The 13015-nt window shown below is 40.4% G+C and overlaps 1 protein-coding gene across 5 annotated transcripts in view; it reads right to left on the bottom strand.

The window, feature by feature from the left end:
• The window catches only part of LOC110495818 (E3 ubiquitin-protein ligase MID1), a 48376-nt gene that overhangs the window by 9364 nt on the left and 25997 nt on the right, over positions 1 to 13015 (bottom strand). For 2 of the 5 annotated variants that reach the window (XM_090208104.1, XM_021571273.3), the window contains exon 3: positions 833 to 928. The exons of 1 other annotated variant lie outside the window; for it this stretch is intronic. In XM_090208104.1, coding sequence (XP_090064230.1) covers positions 833 to 928 — 96 coding nt within the window. Of the gene's footprint in view, positions 1 to 832; positions 929 to 1024; positions 1421 to 13015 lie in introns of those variants that run through there. 2 more of the 5 variants (XM_090208105.1, XM_090208106.1) reach the window with 2 other exon arrangements.

Below are 13015 nucleotides of genomic sequence, written 5' to 3'. Positions count from 1 at the left end.
TGTTTAAAAACCATGTACACGTTCATTTCTGACCTACATCCACCATGAAAACGAGGTCAGATATTTCCCCTCTTTTTCTCTGATGCATTATTTAAATACATCCATTTTAAAAGGACCAGGTTTGTGGATTTTAAAAGGCTAAATGAAATGACCAAAGTGGACCTGCGGCCTGTCCTCAAATGTTACCACCCTTTTAGTGTACTGGTCACAGTGGCCATGGAGGCATATTACAATCTCTGCTTAGAGTATAAGTCATAAAGATTCAGGCCATGTCATTTTCATTTCCTAGCCCACCTTTCCACCATGGGGCTGTGACTCTTTCCTCTCAGGCGCTTCTAATTTGAATCATCACAGATCAAGAACAAGTGACTATGGTCAGAAAGGCTTAATCCAGAAGAACCTTCATTAAAGAAGTGGCACAACCAATCGGTGGTCTCCGTATAGATACATTATAATACATGTTTATAATGTGTTGCTTGACAAGTCAATGATTAGTAGCCTATATCAGGAAAACATTGTGTATTTTGAAATTGTAGAACATGATTCTATGTACAAATTCAGATGAGCAAACTCAAGCGGAGACAGGAGCATCTGTTGCCACACAAACTACTTCATGATGACATGACAACATTAGCATAATCATGTCAGGGAAATCATCATTTGAAAAAAATCAATACAAAAATCTACAAAGTTTGTAGTTCTCTGAGGTGAATGACATACTGTACAGTTAGTTAATTGGGCTTGCATCACATGCACTACACTGACTACAGCATGCCTCTTGCACATGCACGCATCTATGAACTCATAGCATGGTCAGTGACAGAGCGCTCACCTCTACATGTTGACAGGTTTGGATCAACTTTCCCATCAACCCTTCCAACTCATTATTCCTCTTGACCAAATGACTCAGGTTGGAATCCAACGCTTGCTGCAAAAGAAAGAGGAAATTACTATTGAAGACAGAAGAGAAAACAACAGTTATTGTCCTTGTTTTTCTTATGAACAAGCCTGAAAATCAACCTACCATACTTTCAAGAGAAAATAAACACAAAACCAAGCTGATCAAAAGGTGTCAGAGGTCCTACATTTCTGTTTTAGAGAGAGCAAAATCATAAAGCCAAAACGGAGAAGCATCTTCCTCCTCCTCCCTCTCTTCCTCCCTCTCCTCCTCCTCCTCCCTCCTTCCCCTTCCAAAATCTCATCCACAGTTGTCACATTCGCTTTTGGACAATTTGGACACGAACCTCCGGGCGCTGCCCCTGTCCCTCGTCCCGATACCGCCTCATCCCGGTCAGTCAGTCTCTGAGCAGGACTCACAGCCTAACACGACTGGCAGAGCCTGAGCCACTCCGGGGAAGAAAACGTCATGCATACCCCCCCCCCCCCGATCGGCAAATGAAGCATCAAAAGCTCCTCTGACAGCCCATCTACCTATCAAAGAGTCTTTATGTAAGCTGTTCTTCATGACGTTTTTTCCCCTTTTCCCCCTTCCTATTCTGCCAGGAAAAAAACCTGTCCTCTTTATTTCATCATTCTATCATATTATTGCCAAACCGACCATATTAAGCCACAATGTGATGTTCAGTAGGGATTAAATGGAGTTGCCCCATGGGTAAACAGCGTAAACTACAGACGAGCCAGGCAGGAGAATAAGGGTGGGGGGGGCTTACCAGTCTAATGGATGGCCTTAATACGACGATGACATACAAAACAAAAAACACATTAAGGACCATAGGGGATGGCATGATCAACGGGGGTGTAAAAATAACTGAACCCATGGAGGAAAACAGCAATACTACAAGGACTACTAGCGTGTATTCTTGCTTGAATGGACATATTGAATAGGTATCACTGGAAACCAAAACCGTAGTTCAGTCACCAACTAAGGGGTCAAACAGTATGCCCCATGTGACTCCCTCCATTATGTTCTCCTCAGCGTGTTAAATCTAATGGCCGATTGAAATTGACGTTAATACAATGGAATTTGTCCCCCACATTCCTGAGAAGATTAATTAAAATGTCCCTGTTGTAAATTTGTATTAGGGTCAGGAGAAATTACTCTTGATCTCATGTATTTATAGCCCATAGTCTCTACTCACTGAGTTTAAAATGGACACAAGCTCTGGGTTGAGGAGGATATTTAATATGTATTTTATTCTTATTCACCCAGTAGGAGGTCAGAATAAATCAGAGTATCAGAAGAAATGTGAAAGAAGCATCTGTTACATATCTTGAAACCATTGGACAATAAATCATGTATGACAATGTTGGGGTGATCCAAGCCTGTTGTCTGTAAATGTGTTGATAGAGTAAATGAGAATCCCTGAGAGATAAATCATGTGGATAAGACCTCTGTTGAAAGACATTTGGCTGTATGGAGTAAAGAAATGTCTATGGTGGTAAAAGGAAAGACTCATATTAGGCAGGAGACACATCTTCAGAGTTCGTTCTGTTAGGTGACCTAAACTGGGATATGCTTAACACCCCGGCAGTCCTACAATCTAAGCGAGATGCCCTCAATCTCACACAAATTATCAAGGAACCCACCAGGTACAACCAGAAATCCATAAACACGGGCACCCTAATAGATGTTATCCTAACCAACTTGCCCTCCAAATACACCTCTTCTGTTTTCAATCAGGATCTCAGCGATCACTGCCTCATTGCCTGCGTTCGTTATGGGTCTGTGGTCGAACGACCACCCCTTATCACTGTCAAACGCTCCCTAAAACACTTCTGCGAGCAGGCCTTTCTAATTGACCTGGCCCGGGTATCCTGGAAGGATATTGACCTCATTCCATCAGTCGAGGATGACTGGTTGTTCTTTAAAAGTAATTTCCTCAGCATGCCCCTTTCAAAAAATGTAGAACAGATATAGCCTTGGTTCACTCCAGACCTGACTGCCCTCGAACAGCACTAAAACATCTTGTGGCAGACTGCACTAGCATCAAATAATCCCCGCGATATGCAACTTTTCAGGGAAGTCAGGAACCAATACACACAGTCAGTCAGGAAAGCAAAGCCTAGCTTTTTCAAACATAAATTTGCATCCTGTAGCTCTAACTACAAAACGTTTTGGGACACTGTAAAGTCCATGGAGAATAAGAGCACCTCCTCCCAGCTGCCCACTGCACTGAGGCTAGATAACACTGTCACCACCGATAAATCCACGATAATCGAGAATTTCAAGAAGCATTTCTCTACGACTGGCCATGCTTTCCTCCTGGCTACCCCAACCCCGGCCAACACCTCCTCACCCCACGCAGCTACTTGCCCAAGCCTCCCTAGCTTCTCCTTCACCCAAATCCAGATAGCAGATGTTCTGAAAGAGCTGCAAAACCTGGACCCGTACAAATCAGCTGGGCTAGACAATCTGGACATTCTCTTTCTAAAATGATCCGCCGCCATTGTCGCAACCCCTATTACAAGTCTGTTCAACCTCTCTTTCGAATCGTCGCAGATCCCTAAAGATTGGAAAGCTGCCGCGGTCATCCCCCTCTTCAAAGGGGGTGACACTCTAAACCCAAACTGTTATAGACCTATGTCCATCCTGCCCTGCCTTTCTAAAGTCTTCAAAAGCCAAGTTAATAAACAGATCACTGACCATTTAGAATCCCACCGTACCTTCTCCATTGTGCAATCCGGTTTTCGAGCTGGTCATGGATGCACCTCAGCCACGCTCAAGGTAATAAACAATATCATAACCGCCATCGATAAAAGACAGTACTGTGCAGCCGTCTTCATCAACCTGGCCAAGGCTTTCAACTCTGTCAATCACCGTATTATTTGCATTTTTTTTATTTTACAATTATTTATTACAAAAAAACGCAAGGAAGGGGTAACATTAAAGTATTACAACATGAAGGACAAACAAGACACTATCAAACATGTATCAGTCTTTCCGCAACAGAGCCATCCTTATGTGTGAGGGTGCGTGTGCATGATAGTGATATAAAATATATGTCATAGTTTCCTTTTTCATGATCACAATCTTGTGATACCCGAACCCTCCAAGATCCCCCCACAGTTCCCCAATAGCTGTCCCTCAACCATTCCACACCTCCTAACAGTACTATTTCTAGGGTCAATATTAGATCATTTTCAGCCATTCCTGAACCTGAGACCAGAAACAGGCTACCTCAGGACAATACCAAAATAAATGGTCTATTGATTCTGTATCCTCACAACAAAATCTGCAGAGCTTTGATGATTTTAAGCCCCAAATATTCAACATTTTGTTGGTGGCAAGAATTCTATATAATAATTTTAGCTGAAAAGCACGAAGTCTTGAATCTTGCGTTGTTTTATATATCAACTCATACACCCTGTACCATGGAATCGGTACATCAAAAATCTCTTCCCAACTATTTTGCAATCTGTATGGCACAGTTGTCAACATCCTAGTCCTCAAATGAAACTGGTATACTATCCTATTTATGCTATTTTTATTCCTTTATTCCAGTTTTGATCCTTTATATTGGGCAGACAGACCAGTTCCCTACCTCCTCCAGCTGCCTCCCACCTCCTCCATTTTGGGGGCAATGCTGTAATCAATTGGTTGTACTCTTGGATTGAGCAGACCTTCCCGTACAATTCTGATATCTCCACGAAGGACATAACTCTACCATTACAATTTACAATATCATTCAAGAACAAAATACCATTTTCAAACATCTTTCCCATAAATACAGGTATTTTATCAACCAGCACATTTGAGTTCAGCCATAATATTTGTTGTAATATTTGTTCTACCTTTTCAGGGGGATGAAATTGAAATTGTAGCCAGCTCTGCAATGCTTGTTTGAAAAAGACAGATACTTTCACAAAAGTATCATTTTCAATTAATCGAAAATGAGACATGGCAATCTGCACAAAGGCAAAAAGGCCATTTTTAAACAATGGATGAGCTTTTCTTATTAATCTACTTGAGAACGACTTAGGGTTCAAATAAAACTTTTGAATGAGTGAAGCTTTTAGAGAGAGGTTTAGTGCTTTTATATTTAATAATTTAATAATCTCAACCCACCCAATTCATATTCATTATATAGATAGGCTTGTTTTATTTTGTCTGGTTGAGCGTCCCAGATAAAGCGAAATATCTTTTGCACGTATGATTTGAAAAACAAATCATCAGGAGTAGGCAGCGCCATAAGTAAGTGAGTAAACAGAGATATGACTAAGGAGTTAATCAGGGCAATTTTTCCATAAATAGACAGGTATTTACCTTTCTATGGTTGCAGGATCTTGTCTATTTTTACAAGTTTCTTATTGAAATTCATTGTGGAGAGCTTATTTATATATTTTGTAATATGAATACCGAGTATGTCTACTTCACCATCAGCCCATTTTATAGGTAAGCTACAAGGTCATGTAAAAGTTGTATTTTTTAAGGATCCAATACGTAATATTGTACACTTATCATATTTAGGTTTTAGTCCAGAGAGTACAGAAAAGTCATCGATGAGATATTGCAGGGATCTAGCTTGCGTCATCGGCATACATGGACACTGTTTTTAAGCCATGGATGTCTAATCACCGTATTCTTATCGGCAAACTCAACAGCCTTGGTTTCTCAAATGACTGCCTCGCCTGGTTCACCAACTACTTCTCAGACAGAGTTCAGTGTGTCAAATTGGAGTGCCTGTTGTCCGGACCTCTTGCAGTCTCTATGGGGTACCACAAGGTTCAATTCTCGGGCTGACACTTTTCTCTGTATACATCAACGATGTCGCTCTTGCTGCGGGTGATTCCCTGATCCACCTCTACGCAGACGACACCATTCTGTATACATCTGGCTCTTCTTTGGACACTGTGTTAACAAACCTCCAGACGAGCTTCAATGCCATAAAACACTTCTTCCGTGGCCTCCAACTGCTCTTAAACGCTAGTAAAACCAAATGCATGCTTTCCAACCTGCAGCTGTACATAGCCCATCTGTACATAGCCCACCCGATCTACCTACCTCATCCCCATATTGTTTTTATTTACTTTTCTGCTCTTTTGCACACCAGTATTTCTACTTCCACATCACCATCTGCTCATCTATCACTCCAGTGTTAATTTGCTAAATTGCAATTACTTCTCAACTATGGCCTATTTATTGCCTTACCTCCTCACGCCATTTGCACACACTGTATATAGACATTCTTTTTTTTCTATTGTGTTATTGACAGTACGCTTGTTTATTCCATGTGTAACTCTATGTTGTTGTTTGTGTCGCGCTGCTTTGCTTTATCTTGGCCAGGTCGCAGTTGTAAATGAGAACTTGTTCTCAACTAGACTACCTGGTTAAATAAAGGTGAAATAAAATACAAATGAAAACATGGTTGAACTTAAACTCAATGCAATTGTCCTATTTATAGATATTTAAAATAGTTTGTTTTTAAAATGCAAATACAACAGATGGAATGCCTAAATCCTTAGTTTCTATTTTGAATGTTCTCATAGCAGGAGATAATGTAGTAGATGAAACGACAGCCTACTGTATCCATTTACCAAATACACTAGTTCTCTTCATTGCGGAATATCACTAGCCACATTTCAGTAGTTAACATTTCAAACTGGGAGAAATCCCTGGTCATTAGTGGCAGGGTATATGGAAACTTTGGAGATTTAAATACAGTTCTCTAAAAACAAAGTGGGCTACTCCTGAGTGTGGTCAGATGACATTGAAGGCAGTTGCAGGGAGTTCTACAAAGGAAATACATTCCAACGTCTTTCCTTCAACATCTGTATCTAATCAAGAGAAAGCTACCACTAACCAAGATTTCAATGGCTTCTTTCAACTTGACCTTCCAAGATCCCTGAAAAACGTTTACTGTTCAATATCTGATCATATCTATATTGGAGGAAGCACCAAAGGCATCTAAAACACTATTTATTTGACACTACCATAGCATAAAGAGAGCTGAGGACAGGCAGGCTGTTTTTTATCTTAATGCAATGGTCAACCTATAATGTATGTGTTTTGGAAATAACAAAATTGTTATATATTTGTAAGTAAGAACCTTTTGGGGTGTCAATTTCTACTCCAATGTTTGCCTTTGTGAACGGCATGACTCAGGAGTATCAGGATCACAACTTTGCCCTTTTCTCCTTCTCCCATAGTCAGAAGTGAGCATCCCACTAAAGCATCCCCCTAAGATGTGAGTCCTAGGAGGCCTACCCTCCTCACACACTGTACATCAGGTCCTGTACCTTTTATACTGTAAACAAGGTCACTGATAAAACATGGCGTGTGACATAACTTCTTCTGCATCCTCTATACGAGGGCAACTAGGCTGGTTGTTGTGCTTTGCCTGGCATGTAATTACCTGCAAGCATATACCTGGATTTGCTGGTCAGACACTGATTTGAAAAACTAAAAAAAGTTAGCAGACAATGGTCCCCAAGAACTATCATGTCAGTGCCCATTCCACCATTATAACATAACACAATACCAAACATCTCTTAGCAACAGGCTTCTGTTCGGAATGACAACAAGAAACATATTTTATCCCTGTTTATCACTGACATTCAGTGATGTTAGACATAGTTAGCCTCAGGCAGTGATGTCATGGGAGTAGACCGATTATCCTATACTGTTGCTACACCACTGTTTCTTTCCAGATAGGCAGGTGGGACGTTGTTTTCCTGCTCACTCTGTGTCCGGGTGTCCCTGAACAAGCAGTCTAATCCTCTGAAAAATGTCTACCGGGTCATCACACATCACAACTCCCTCTAGCGCTGTTGTTGCAGCCAGGTCACACCAGATCCACTTCAGTATTCAACGTTTGTCCAGGTTCCCAGGACGTCGGGAGATGCCTTGGATACGATCCACTGGGGGCAATGTGAGTACCTATTACCATCTAGTAGGCTCGCGGCTTGATAGGGCGTTGTGGATTAGGATAGAGGAAGGGCTTGAACCGCAAGCTACGGCTCCGAGGATCGAGGTTTGAATCCCAGTGCTAGGCACTCTTTTGCATTTGGTATGTTTTAACCTTAACCCTTACCTTAAACAGTCGGAATTAATGCCTAAACTTAACCATTACCTTTTTTCTGTTTAATCCCTTTTAGACCCACAGTCGCATCATATAAAGGTCCTACACTAAAAAATGATGTCAAACACTATATGCATTTCCTTCGACCCATATTTATCTCTTAGTAGCATTTGTTGTGTGTCAGTATGATTCCTTTGGCATTAGTAGCCTCTGAAACATTAGAGACCTGTCCACTCGACTGAGACTACAATGGTCCCCTACAAAAGCATATGTTGGTGTCTTTGGCTATGCCAGATTAAGTGATATGACATGCTATTCTATAAAATCCTTTCTCCGTAATTAATATTACCTGATTGAGCTAATCAATGTCAATGTAATTAACTAGAGAGTCGGGGCACCACAAAATAATATTTATAGAGCTGTTATCTTACGAGTAAACTCTTAAAGACCTAGTAATATTATACATCAATAGCAGTCAATATTAATCGTCACCTTAAATCAGTCTCATCTGAAAGTTGTAAATTCTTGGTTATCTTCACGAACCCTAGCTAACAAGTTGAATCAGCAATACCAAATTGGGTTTAATTATTGATTTACTAAATACCTGACTAATCACACAGAATTACATATACACAGAATGAATTATACCTTGATTACAAATTACGTCATAAAGGAAAACGTCCCTAGCGGGCGGAACAGATATGACAGCTGGTTACACAAAAGAAAAGGGGCTGGGTTTGAGTGAAAGAGCGGGAAGACTGAGGGACAAAGGGAGAAGCTGTGCCATCGTAAATACAGCATCTTATGCATTCTAAATTACCGCCCATTTGGAAAAGGAAAATGCAATAAATATTTACTCTGAGCTGCGCTTCGATAGGTTGGTGGTAGATGGAAGGCCGTGTTGCCAAACCGAGTCCTTTGTCCTTTGAAGAATGTCTCTGGTGGTCAATTGGATACGTTGTAGTAATGTCGTTTCGTTGTAGACGGGATACTCTGTCTGTTCTTTCCTAGCCCGTGTTTGCAGCTGCTGTTGCTAACTCAACGGCTAGGAGGTATCACTTCTGTAGTGAATAAGAGTTCAAAGTTCATACCAATCGCAACCAAAGATGATGCTGAGATTGGCTTAGTTCTGTAGTTGACATGTTAGTCCTTTTTTAACGCAGAGGCTGCAGACCTCACGTACTTGGAACAGGAGGTTACATTTTCGTCAAGGCTTTATATAGTGGAGCGAGAAGGGTGTGTTTGAAAAATTGTATAACCAATGTCTCTTCACAGGGGCAGGCCGGTGAATGAGCAGAGCCCTAACCTTATGAAAACCCAAATCTCTCATTTGGAAGCTAAAATTACATTTCATCTCTTCACAATAATTGTATATTCAAACATTTAAATTGAACAACAATTCCATGTGACTCCGATAACTACAATGTGCAGACTTTCCCCTGTAGAGTTTATGTCATGCTATCATTGATGAGAATGTCCCAGAGGACAACCGAACTGACATCATATTCATTAAGTACCACCGCATATGTTCAATTGGTCAGATTACCAGAATATAGTTTATTTCCCGACACCTTCTGATGTTCCCAGAATCTCTATGTTAACCAAGGGGTTTTCAAATGTCTCATCAGTAGGGTAGAGAGAGGAAAAAGGGGGGAAGAGGTATTTATGACTGTCATAAACCTACCCCCCAGGCCAATGTCATGACACCATCAATGCAAGTACATGACTTGAGCCATTTTTTGCTGTCTTCTCTAAGATGTAGTGATTATGTACTACTTATTTATCTGTGAGTGAGGTGGATATACATTATAGCGTTTCGGAATGAAACTCTTCATATGTTGATAGACAAGCAAGACATAGACAACCAAATAAGAATCATGTTGAAATTGCCTCTACATATGAAAATAATACAAATGTATATCTTAAAAATAAAAAATAAAAGAACTATGAGGTCAAAAAACTGACATTGATGATCATTCATTTTATGGTAAAGAGGCAAGACAGGAGGTTATCTCTTCAAGTTAAAACAGGACAACCAAATATTACTAAATGTAAGTTAGCTGTTCTTCTTACATAGAAAATCCACAAAATAGTTGATCCTTTCAAAAATACTTTTTTTGATAGCAATTTTTTTTTGTGGATAGATCAATTTGATGCATTTTGCTATTTCAGACAATATGACTTAATTTTAGATGCTCAATATCCGAAATGATTATCATCCTTGAAAAAGATGAACAATAATGACTGTATGAAATAAATAATAAAAATACTGAGCTAAACTGTATGCAAAAAAAGGGAAATTATATTATTTTATACTAACCCAATTGCTCAGAGAAAGAGATGTTGTTTATAACAAGGAGTTTTTTTTCACTCAAAAAGCTAGGTGTCAAAATGACTGACTCCCCTAAAGATTCCTATATATAAAGTAATCATAGTTTAGTATTTGGTCCCATATTCCTAGCACGCAATGACTACTACAAGCTTGTGACTCTACAAATGTATTGGATGCATTTGCAGTTCATTTTGGTTGTGTTTCAGAAAATGTTATGCCCAAGGTCCTAAATGATATCATAACCGCAATCGATACGAGACATTACTGTGCAACTGTATTCATCGACCTGGCCAAGGCTTTCGACTCTGTCAATCACCACATTCTTATTGGCAGATTAAACAGCCTTGGTTTCTCAAATCACTACCTCGCCTGGTTCACCAACTACTTCTCTGATAGAGTTCAGTGTGTCAAATCAGAGGGCCTGTTGTCTGGACCTCTGGCAGTCTCTATGGGGATGCCACAGGGCATATTCTCTTCTCTGTATACATCAATGATGTCGCTCTTGCTGCTGGTGACTCTCTGATCCAACTCTACGCAGAAGACACCATTCTGTATACTTCTGGCCCTTCTATGGACACTGTTAACTAACCTCCAGACGAACTTCAATGCCATACAACTCTCCTTCCATTGCCTGCAACTGCTCATCAATGCAAATAAAACTAAATGCATGCTCTTCAACCGATCGCTGCCCGCACCTGCCGGCCTGTCCAGCATCACTACTCTGGACGGCTCTGACTTAGAATATGTGGACAACTACAAATACCTAGGTGTCTGGTTAGACTGTAAACTCTCCTTCCAGACTCACATCAATCATCTCCAATCCAAAATTAAATCTAGAATTGGCTTCCTATTTCGCAACAAAGCATCCTTCACTCATGCTGCCAAACATACCCTCGTAAAACTGACCATCCTACCGATCCTCGACTTCGGCGATGTCATTTACAAAATAGCCTCCAACACTCTACTCAACAAATTGGATGCAGTCTATCACAGTGCCATCCGTTATGTCACCAAAGCCCCATATACTACCCACCATTGCGACCTGTACGCTCTCATTGGCTGGCCCTCGCTTCATACTCGTCACCAAACCCACTGGCTCCAGGTCATCTACAAGTCTCTGCTAGGTAAAGCCCCGCCTTATCTCAGCTCACTGGTCACCATATGAGCACCCACCCGTAGCACACGCTCCAGCAGGTATATCTCACTAGTCACCCACAAAACCAATTGCTCCATTGGCCGCCTTTCCTTCCAGTTCTCTGCTACCAATGACTGGAACGAACTGCAAAAATCACTGAAGCTGGAGACTCATACCTCCCTCACTAGCTTTAGGCACCAGCTGTCAGAGCAGCTCACAGATTACTACACCTGTACATAGCCCATCTGTAATATAGCCCATCCAACTACCTCATCACCATACTGTATTTATTTATTTATCTTGCTCCTTTGCACCCCAGTATCTCTACTTGCACATTCATCTTCTGCACATCAATCACTCCAGTGTTTAATTGGTTTATTGTAATTACTTCGCCACCATGGCCTAATTATTGCCTTACCTCCCTTATCTTACCTCATTTTCACACACTGTATATAGATTTTTTTCTACTGTATTGTTGACTGTATGCTTGTTTATTCCATGTGTAACTCTGTGTTGTTGTATGTGTCGAGCTGCTTTGCTTTATTCTTGGCCAGGTCGCAGTTGTAAATGAGAACTTGTTCTCAGCTAGCCTGCCTGGTTAAATAAAAGTGAAATAAAAGTTACAAAATTTAAAAACAGAATTATATGGTAGTTAACGTTTTATGTCATTTTTGAGTCACTTATATTGTAAATGAGAACAGAACATGTTTCTAAACAATTCTACATTAATGTGGATGCTAACATGATTACGGATAATCATGAATGAATCATGAATAATGATGAGTGAGAAAGTTACAGAGGGTCAAAGATCATACCACCAGGACCCACGGGACATGCACCAGCGCGTCACTGTTTTTGGTACATTTTTATGTGTATTTTATAGAATTTTACAATTTCACAAATTCTTCCTACCAATCACAGTGGTACATTTTTGCAGCTTTTCATCAAAATTGTTCTACAAACTTGAAGTAAAAAAATAATAATAACCCTAACCCATAATTAGAGGCTTATGCTTGGGTCTCACAGGGTTAACCATATCCCAGGCCTTAACCCTTACCTTAACCAGTCGGAATTAATACCTAAACACAGCTGTCGAGTTTTGACGTTTGTCCCCCCTGTGCAAAAGTTGAATACTGAAGTGAGACCGTAAGATATTGTTGGTTGTTGAGCAGAGGATACAGAATGTTGTAACAGCCCTAGACTGTATATCAACTTCTCCGATATTGCCAATTCACATTCTGCTTTATAATTAATGTGTCTGTCTTGCTTGTGTATCTTGTCTCAGTATTAGTTTGTGTGCCATCTCGTTCTCCGCATCTTTACATGTGTCAACCTTCTCGTCATCTCCCTCAGTTCTCCGTTTCTCCCGTTTCATTTTCCCAAGCTGTTTCTGTCTGATATAAACTCAGTGATTTTGTTTACGTAGAAAGGCAAGCAATTTTGAGCTATTTAGTGTCACTTAATGGACTCCAGGCCTTCATGTGTGCACCATATGGGAAAGTTGCAGGATCCATGTGATTTTGTGCCATTAGTTTTGTTGACATCAAATGTATACAAAATAATTTATAT

The sequence above is a fragment of the Oncorhynchus mykiss genome, chromosome 18 (assembly GCF_057628025.1).
Source record: "Oncorhynchus mykiss isolate SJ-2025 chromosome 18, ASM5762802v1, whole genome shotgun sequence".
NCBI classification, from domain to species: domain Eukaryota; kingdom Metazoa; phylum Chordata; class Actinopteri; order Salmoniformes; family Salmonidae; genus Oncorhynchus; species Oncorhynchus mykiss.
Note: the sequence above shows the minus strand (reverse complement) of the source record. Positions and strands in the feature narration are given on the sequence as shown.